The 9,491-nt window shown below is 38.6% G+C and overlaps 1 protein-coding gene across 1 annotated transcript; it reads left to right on the top strand.

Moving 5' to 3' along the window:
• Positions 1 to 683: 683 nt before the first annotated feature.
• LOC135733874 (cytochrome P450 2K1-like) lies at positions 684 to 9,107 on the top strand (the record flags this gene model as incomplete). The annotated part of the gene is made up of 9 exons (XM_065252653.2): positions 684 to 884; positions 1,448 to 1,610; positions 1,876 to 2,025; positions 2,132 to 2,292; positions 4,522 to 4,701; positions 4,789 to 4,930; positions 5,035 to 5,219; positions 7,103 to 7,244; positions 8,331 to 9,107. Coding segments are annotated over 9 exons (1,512 nt in total), but the record flags the coding sequence as incomplete, so codon positions are not given.
• Positions 9,108 to 9,491: the final 384 nt, after the last annotated feature.

Genomic DNA, 9,491 nt, shown 5'->3' with positions numbered 1-9,491 from the left:
TTAAATTACATCGCTTAAGAATGTTGTCATGCTAATACAAAAAGCAATAAAAAATTTTATTAACTCTCGCGCGCCGAGGAAACCTGCTGGTCGAACTTGTATTTGCAGTGAAATCAAACACTGTACATTTGGATTTATGTCAATATTATTACAAATGTATACATGCGATCTACTATATATTAAATTACATCGTTTAAGAATGTTGTCATGCTAATATATAAAGGGTTTTAGCGGGTGTTGAAGATCTTGAAACGTTAGTTAACTTTTACCTTAAAGGAATTTTTAAGATCTTAAAAATCCTTAATCAGAGCAACAGGTCTATGGTAATGAATTTGAGCAAGAATTGAATTTTAAATTAAAGAGAAGGGTTAGATGAGTTCAGTGCGCAGTAGATGGCGGTGTGTGCTCATTTGTCACTCACCTCCAGAATTTGACAAACATGCGCAGATGAGACTTTTGGGAATTTGATTCACGTTTGGAAAAATTGGGAAGTGTTTATTTCTTGGCAAAATAGCTACAAGACAAGGTTTGCATCGTACAAGGTGTTGTTAACGCGTTACGCATACGGTTATATCAAAATGAACCAGAATGCAAAGCTCCGCCTCCAAGGCAAATAGCCACACCCACTTTACGCTCTTCAGTGCTGATAGCAGACTACCTGCAAAAACCTGCATTGACTTGTCTTTGTGTGTTGTTGTCTGAATATGTCACTCTTTCAGGAATACACAGCGGTGTTAATCTGTGTTTTAATTCTGCTTTTGGTTCTTTATCATCTGTTCTCTGGGTCTAACTTGAAAAATGAACCTCCTGGGCCAAAACCATTGCCACTACTAGGAAATCTGCTAATGCTGGATGTCAACAGACCATATTTAAGTCTCTGTGAGGTGAGTTAACACAGAACCAGACTAACCTGACTGATGAGATACCAGAAAGAATAATATTTCCAAGGAACTTATGAAACCATTTCACACGGGTTAAAGATCTTAAGTTACATTAAACGCGTTGGATCATGAACATATTTGTGACCTGAATAACTGATTACACCTGCATTTACACCTGCACTGGGGTAAGGATTCAGGTGACCCAATCTCAGGTGTAAATATGGTCAAAAAGTTTTATAATTAAATCACAAAATCACAAACAGAGGTAGACTTTGTACTACTACATTGCTGCTGTAAATATACATGTTTCCTGATAAGTTAGACAGTGAAAGACCACCCACTTACCTGTCAATCAACCACTGTGCAGTGTGGATTGGTTGCAATTCACAGTCTCACCACTAGAGGCCGCTAAAAATCTACACAGTGGACCTATAAATCCATTAGGATTTCTAACATGGTTGTTATTGTTTCTCAGTAGGGTTAAGCAGAGCTTTATAATAATGCTTTGACACAACAGTGTCTGTCATTTCATGAGATGTTTATAATGTCTGTTATGTTTTCATCAGATGGCGAAGCAGTATGGCCCGGTGTTTACTGTGTACTTTGGTCCAAAGAAAGTGGTTGTGTTGGCTGGCTACAAAACAGTGAAACAGGCGCTTGTTCATTATGCAGACGAATTTGGAGACAGAGAAATTATGCCACTGTTTCGTGATTTTACTAAAGGACATGGTACGAGTGTTTAAAAACCCTTGCAATGTGTTAGGAAATTTCTTTTAAGTATATTCATTTGTATCTTAGATATGTGACCCTGCCTGTGAAAACCCAGCTAAAGCCTTTTTTGTGATTTACTGTTTTCTACATAAAAGAACAATATGACCTTGACATCTTTAATATTTTGTCAAAGATTGAAATCAATAAGACCTGGATTTCACAGATAAGGTTTAAAAATTAGACTCATCATATGAATTGAGAAAATAAAATAAAAACTTTGCAGGAATTATAGCTGCTAATGGAGAGAGCTGGAAAGAGATGAGACGTTTCGCTCTTACCAACCTGCGAGACTTTGGGATGGGCAAGAAGAAGATTGAGGAGAAGATCATAGAGGAAACATGCCACTTAAAAGAGGAATTTGAGAAGTTTGAAGGTAAAGACCAGATTTTTATGGAGTAAACACCTTTCAAACCCAAGACTGCTGCTCCCAGTTAAAAAAACATTTTTGAGAAGTGACAACACATTCATCTCTTTTGCAGGAAATCCTTTTGAAACCAACCAGCTGATGAACTACGCTGCCTCAAGTGTCATCGCTTCTATCATTTATGGGCACAGATTTGAGTACACAGATCCTCAGTTGAGGTGTATGGTGGATCGAGCCAATGAGAGCGTTCGATTGACTGGGACAGCATCTGTACAGGTTCACTTATGACTTAAACATACTACAGATGCCAAGAATAGCATATACAGTAAATAACATTTAACCAAACATTCGAGGACCTCATTAACTTCCAGAGTAGGAAAAAATAATACTATGGAAGTGAATGGGTCCATGAATGGTTTGGTTACAAACATTTCTCAAAATATCTTCCTAGTGTTCATCAGAACGAAAAAGAAGAAATTGATACAGGTTTGTAACAACATAAGAGTGAGTAAATGATGACAGGAATTAAATTTTTGGGTGACCATTTAACGCCGGATTTCCACCGACTGCGGAACGGCTGCGGATCCGTTGCGGAACGGCGGCGGAGTCAATCGGTTTCCATTTAAGTCAATGTGTGTATTTCCACTGACTGCGCTCCGAATCCGTCACAGCTCCGGCCATCCGCAGCCCTCCGGCACAAATACGCAGAGCTTCTATTTTTGACGGATGCCGGACAGCTCCGCAGGGCGGAGCCATGACTTTATCGCGTGATCATACCTGAATTCACGAGAACTCGTGTTTTTTTTTAATTAAATCTTTGCAATACAAACATTACAAACACACACAAATAAAGTCATTAATACTGAAACAACAAATAATAAGCAGGAACAGAGCCAGGGGGTGTTTCAAATAAATACATTAAAGATAGATCATATATAAATGTTTTTGCAGCCTTCTTATTTTTTGAATTTTGGATGGATTTGATGTACTGCTCTATCTACGCGAGATCTCGTGTTCGTGATCTGGGCTGGTTTGTAAAAACATCATAATTCAACGGCATAATGGGCAGAGACAGAACTAGGTATCGCGCGATCATCACGTGAATTTGCGAGACCTCATGAGTCCTCGTCACTTCAGCACGCAGCCGCTCTGCAACAAAAACGGAACTGGTGGGTATTGACGGACGGCAGAGTGCAGAGACGTAACGCAGCGGAGCTGATCTGCAGCCGCTCCGCAGTCGGTGGAAATCCGGGGTAAGGGTGACTAAAGGCTCTTCAGAACGTCTCGGTTACTAAAAAAATATTTAATCAGAGGCAAGGATATAAAGACCAGAGGGGGGATAATCCCCCATTCACACAGGACTTTGATCCCAGAAAATATCCATAAATTGGCAGAAAGGCTTCTGTGTGAACGCAAACGCATCCCGTAAATGTTCTGGGATCGCTAAATTAAAGGGGACCTTAAAACATACACAGAAAGCATTCTGTGTGAACAAGAGGCAGAAACGATGCCGTAAAGGGGGTCGCACACCGGACGTGCAGCTCATCGCAGTGCCATTTCTAAAAAAAAAACATTGTTTTTTATGAGTATACGCACACTGGCGCCAACAGGTGGTGCCCAGCTACGGCTCAGGAAGTTGCTCCTGTCGCGCCACAGAGCGCCACTCTCATAGTTTAACGTTAAATAACATCATATTTGTTCCAAATCATTAACGATTAACATTGGCTGCTAACGTTTATTTTCCTTTTTGAAGTATTTCCATCTGAATAAGCTTGTGCTATTTAATGTGCACTTCCGGTGTACGATACCTCCGAGTTGTCCTAGACGCGACTCTACTCGACAGTGCGCGGCGCTTAGCTGCGCAGCCGGTGTGCGACCCCCTTAAGGGGCGTGCCATTGTCAGAACGCACCGTACTGAGGACACGCGTGTCAAGTTATGGTTCAGCTCTTTGACACAGGGATTTAAACACAGGTCAACATTCACGACGTGAAATGTCAGCAAACTGGACTAAAGCAGAGATCAAGGACCTCCTCACTATCCGCGCTGAAGCTGAGATAATTCACCTTCATGACAGAGCAGCTCATCACACGCTCCTTTTGATCTTGTCATTAACAAAAATTGTTTATGGTTTCTCATGACAGAAATATAATTAGCAAACTTCAGACACGTCCCCAAATGATCCCAGACATATCCTGGATGCATTTTCCATGTATTTATTCGTAATCTCTGCGTGAAAAAGGCTTTGCATATCCCTCGTTCCCTAAAGAAGGGAATGGAGATGTCATGTCAAGGACCATTGAATAGGGAATCTCACCAGAGAGACCATTCTGCTTCGACAACTAAACGAGCTAATGCACACTGGCATGTGGTATTTGCATCATATATAGGTTTTCGCTGACGTCCAAGTGGTCGTCTGAAAGGTGGAACCCAAACTGTGTTTTTTTGAGAATCTTTGTGTAATTTAATATGTAGTAAAAACTTATATTTTGTCTTTGGATCTTCAGCTCTGTAACATGCTGCCATGGCTTGGTCCTTGGATAAAGAACTGGAGACTGCTGATGAAAAACCTTGAGCTTGATATCAAAGAGATATCAGACCTGGTGGAGAGTTCACGTCAAACCCTAAACCCTCAAAACCTCAGAGGATTTGTGGATTCATTCCTGCTCCACCAGCAGACTGTAGAGGTTTAATTGTTATAACATGCTTTAAATATAAATACTCATCTCAGTTTGTACTTCTTACTAATGTTTACTAATATACGATTTGATCAGGGATCTGAAGAGAAATCATCATTTTTCCATGAGCAGAACCTCATTTTTACTATTGATAATCTGTTTATTGCTGGTACTGACACTACCAGTACAACACTGCGCTGGGCTTTACTGCTGATGGCCAAATATCCGCATATACAGGGTAAGACTCAAATATCACTGTTAGGATCTTCAGTGTTTGGATTGTTAGGATTGTTCAGCTGTTTCCAGAAGATGTAATGTTTTTTTATGGTGTTGTGTTTGTAGATCAGGTTCAGGAGGAGATTGATAGAGTGATTGGTGAACGTCAGCCGGTTACAGAAGACAGGAAAAACTTACCTTATACAGACGCTGTGATCCATGAAACCCAGAGACTGGCAAACATAGTACCCATGAGTCTGCCCCATATGACCAGCTGTGATGTCAACTTCAATGGATATTTTATCAAGAAGGTCAGAATATTTGAAATTTAATATAGGATGACATTAGACTATTTTGTACAAATGTGTTTTGCGCATGTATCATTACTTATGTAATACTTTCTTGAGATATACAGTATGATGGCATTACCATGTTTATTATCTGTGTACCATAATGTTGAATTAATTTGGAGTGTCATTTTAAACTGTGGTATGATGTAAATTTACTAATAATCAATCAGTACTATGGTACATCATGTAGCAAACAACTGTGGTCATATGATCACTGTATTATAATACTTTATTGTTAGAATAAACTTTACATTTGTGTCATAAGCTGTGTTCGAAGAATGCGACCTTCTAAGGACGTATTCTAATGCGGCGTTTACACCAGCCGCAGTAGAGGCGGCAAGCGCGGTGCGAATGTCGTGAAACGCGTGGACTGCGCGTTGCCGCGGGAAGCGAGAGTTGAAAAATCTGAACTGCGGCAGATTTCGGCACCGCATTATCCAATCAGGACCTTGCTGTAGTAGTGACGTGATTACAGGAAGCGAGCAGAGTGGCGGAGTCTCAGCGTAGTCGCAGAAGCCCCTCCCAATTTCCGCGTGAATTTCTCGAATGACTAGAATTTCACACGCAGCTTTCACACGTGAATGAAGCGAGTCAACTCAAATGTTCAAGTGTCCAACTATGCGCGAATTGCGCGTTTTTGCCGCCTCTACCAGGGCTGTTGTAAACGCAACATAAGACCAACTGCGTCACAGCAGTGCGACTTAAGGTCAGTAAAGCCGTCCCAATTCGATGGGTGTTTAAAATGAAGCCTTAAAATGCGTCCTTGTTTCTCCGCACTGTTCAGGATAGAACGAATGGATCCTTGAAAGCCGAGGCTATCCCATGATTCATTGCCCGCATGTTACAGTTGAATTTAACAGATGGATATTTTAAAATAAATAATTAAAACCTTTATTTATATGTATTTAGCAAAAAACATTTCTTGTCATTATTTTAGTGTTATAAGTTATGTTTTGTATTAATATTATTCTATGTATGTTGCGTATATCTGTGTATGTTGGTTAGTTTAATCTACATCAACGTGTCATATTTCCTAAAATATATTTTTTTCTGGTTTCATTTTAATTTGAAATAAGTCAAAAATGCTTTCGAGGAAGCGTTCTTCTAAGGACCCAGTCTTCGAATAAAGGACACAGCTATTGTGTGTACAGACAGATTTTTTCCATAAACAAATCATAATTCAGCAAAAACTTTTGTACAAAAAATTATTCTAAATGTAGGAAAAATTTCAAGAAAAACTTATATCACACATACGCATAATTACGAATGCTATAATCAAATAGCTCAGCAAAAACTTTTGTACAAAAAATTATTCTAAATGTAGGAAAAATTTCAAGAAAAACTTATATCACACATACGCATAATTACGAATGCTATAATCAAATAGCTACTAAAACTATATAATAATGCTGATATATAATATTATTATTTTAATATTATTATTTTTTCACTATTATGCATTATCTATATTATTATATACCGTATATTCTACAATATTATATAGGCTATATTATTTTTTTCTACACCTTGAATTAATTTATTTGTTAAAACGTAAAGAATTATTTTAAAAGTTGTTTACATTTTATCATCATTAATGGACAACAGCTGAGCACTACTTCCTATGTCAGTGTTTCATCTTAGCAAAATTCAATTGAATCATTCATTTTAACCTTTTTAAAGGCAGTAAATGACAGAATAACTTCCTATAACTGACAATTCATTAGAAATACCTGAGCTGACTTATCGAAAACCAGGACGTAACTTTGCAGTCAATTATAAGTGAATTAGACCCACTGCTCTAAAAGGCAAATGTTAAGATTATTAAAATTATTTATCTTTTGTAGGGTACTTGTGTATTTCCTCTTCTGACGTCTGTATTATGGGACGAGAATGAATGGGAAACCCCTCACATATTTAACCCTGAACACTTTCTGGATGAACACCGCAGGTTCAGGAAAAGAGAAGCTTTTATGCCGTTCTCTGCAGGTTTGTGGTTTCTTTATTCACAGTTAGTTTTAAACTTTATATTATAGACCTTTCAAATCGACCTAATATATATTTAGTCTTATAGTAAAGGGCAAGGGGGATGCTGGGGGAAAGGGAAGCGAAATTTATATGATTCTAAGGGCCCCACATACTTTTGGGGCCCTGAATATAATTTTTACTAGTAGTAACAGTACTAGTAGTAATGTAATACAAAAATAATAGTACATTTACAGTTTGTTTCTGTATGTCTGGTATATTTTTGCAATTGAAAATATATTTCATTTTAATCTTAAACAAAATACAAAGTTTTTCTTCGAATGCGTTGTGAATATAAATGCTTTAAAATATATTTATTTTTAAAATATATTTCAAAATATAGATGGTTTCATCGGACGCACGTGATACACGTCTGGATCCGAACCTTACTTCCGGCTTCGTTTTTTTAATGGTCTGACTGGTTGCTAAACTGATCTCTTGAACAAATGCCTCGTCGAAAATAACAAATGTTTTGGTTTCCTAGGTAATCTATGTGTTGTTTTGTTTGCTTGTTATATAAATAAACTATGTTTAAAGAATTTGTTGTTATTTATTATTAGCGGAGTTTACCGGAAGTTACGTGCGGACCGCGACAGCGGCTTGTTTATGTTGTTACCGCTGAAACGGTCTATACAAAAAATGGCCAAAAAACATATTGCAACATATATTTTACCACATGTATTTGTTGGCCATTTTTTTTTACATTTTGAAATAATTTAAAATTATATCAGAAAATATATATTTTTGTCGTAGGGGGCAGTTTGGGGGCCCAACCTCATATTCTTTCATAGGGCCTAAAATTGCTAGTGTCACTCCTGGTAGAGGGTATATTCATAGACTTAAGGTTGTCTCTTCAATCATCTCTTACTGCCAAAAACAAGCAAATGCAATTCACCACCAATTAAGATACAGAAAGTCTTAAAATGTTGGTTTACTACCAGCAGAAGACCTTTTTATAAAAAGTCCCTTGGTCAAAGATTAAACAATTAATAATGGTCTCTCTCTCTCTCTCTCTCTCTCTCTCTCTTTCTCTCTCTCTCTCTCTCTCAGGTCGCAGGGCTTGTTTAGGAGAGAGTTTGGCGAGGATGGAGCTCTTTCTGTTCTTCACTTCTCTCCTTCAGTATTTTCGCTTCACTCCTCCACCTGGAGTCTCTGAAGATGAACTGAATCTCACTCCAGCTGTGGGCTTCACACTGAATCCATCACCACACAAACTGTGTGCACTCAAACGGTTTTGATATCTGTGGCACTAAAAAATAAAAACTGTCACTGTCTTTAAAGATATCTGAAGTTAAATAATGTAAATGTGACCCTGGACCACTAAACCATCCACAAGTCGCAAGGGTATATTTGTAGAAATAGCAAACAATACACTGTGGGCCCTATCTTGCACCCAGCGCAATTGACTTTGTCAGTGACGCATGTATCATTCATATTTTGCACCGGCGCACAGCGGGTTTTTCCCTCCACAGACGCACGTCGGCAAACTAGGGAATGAACTTGCGCTCCCTGGGCGGTTCAGCGCAAAAAAGGAGGCGTGTTGCAGCGCAAACCATCCCTGATGCTATTTTTCAGTTTCAAAAAACAATTGCGCCACTGACCAAAAAAAAACTAGTCTAAAGTCAGTGGCGCGTTGCGCGTGGTTCATTATGCTATTTTAAGGGCGCATGCTTGACCATAATGTATAGCGTGCACAACGCGCACACACTTTCCTTATCTAATCTACACAGATGCAACAGTTATTTTTGCAAATCATAAATTGTTACAATAAAAAATATTAACATATGAGATAAGGGGAATCATAGTGGTGAGCATTGTGGTGATAGTTTTCATTTATTTTGTGTGGCTGCATTAAAAAATTCTCATGCAAATAACGATTAAAATATTTTCATAAGTTTGTTGTGTGGCTGTATTACGTTTATTTTATGTAAATAATAATTAAAATGTTTTCATAAGAAACCTTAATGTATGTGAACTTGATTTGTAAGTGTACTTTGGGGTTGGACTGCTTGCGTTTCTTGGCTTTCAGCGGGGAGGGTGGACGCAGCGATGTTCTCTGCTGGCATCAGGTCATGTGTAGAGGCAGATCCACCTCCCGTTACACGGCGTGCCAGATTTATGCTGGCAAGCTTGGGATTCCCCCGTCTCCTGACATCATTGTAGCGCTTGCCGCAACGATGGGGATGCCAGCTGATGAGACAATTGTGGCCA

This window comes from Paramisgurnus dabryanus, chromosome 3 (genome assembly GCF_030506205.2).
Source record: "Paramisgurnus dabryanus chromosome 3, PD_genome_1.1, whole genome shotgun sequence".
NCBI lineage: Eukaryota > Metazoa > Chordata > Actinopteri > Cypriniformes > Cobitidae > Paramisgurnus > Paramisgurnus dabryanus.
The sequence above is the reverse complement of the archived record's forward strand: the minus strand, read 5'-3'. Positions and strand labels throughout refer to the sequence as shown.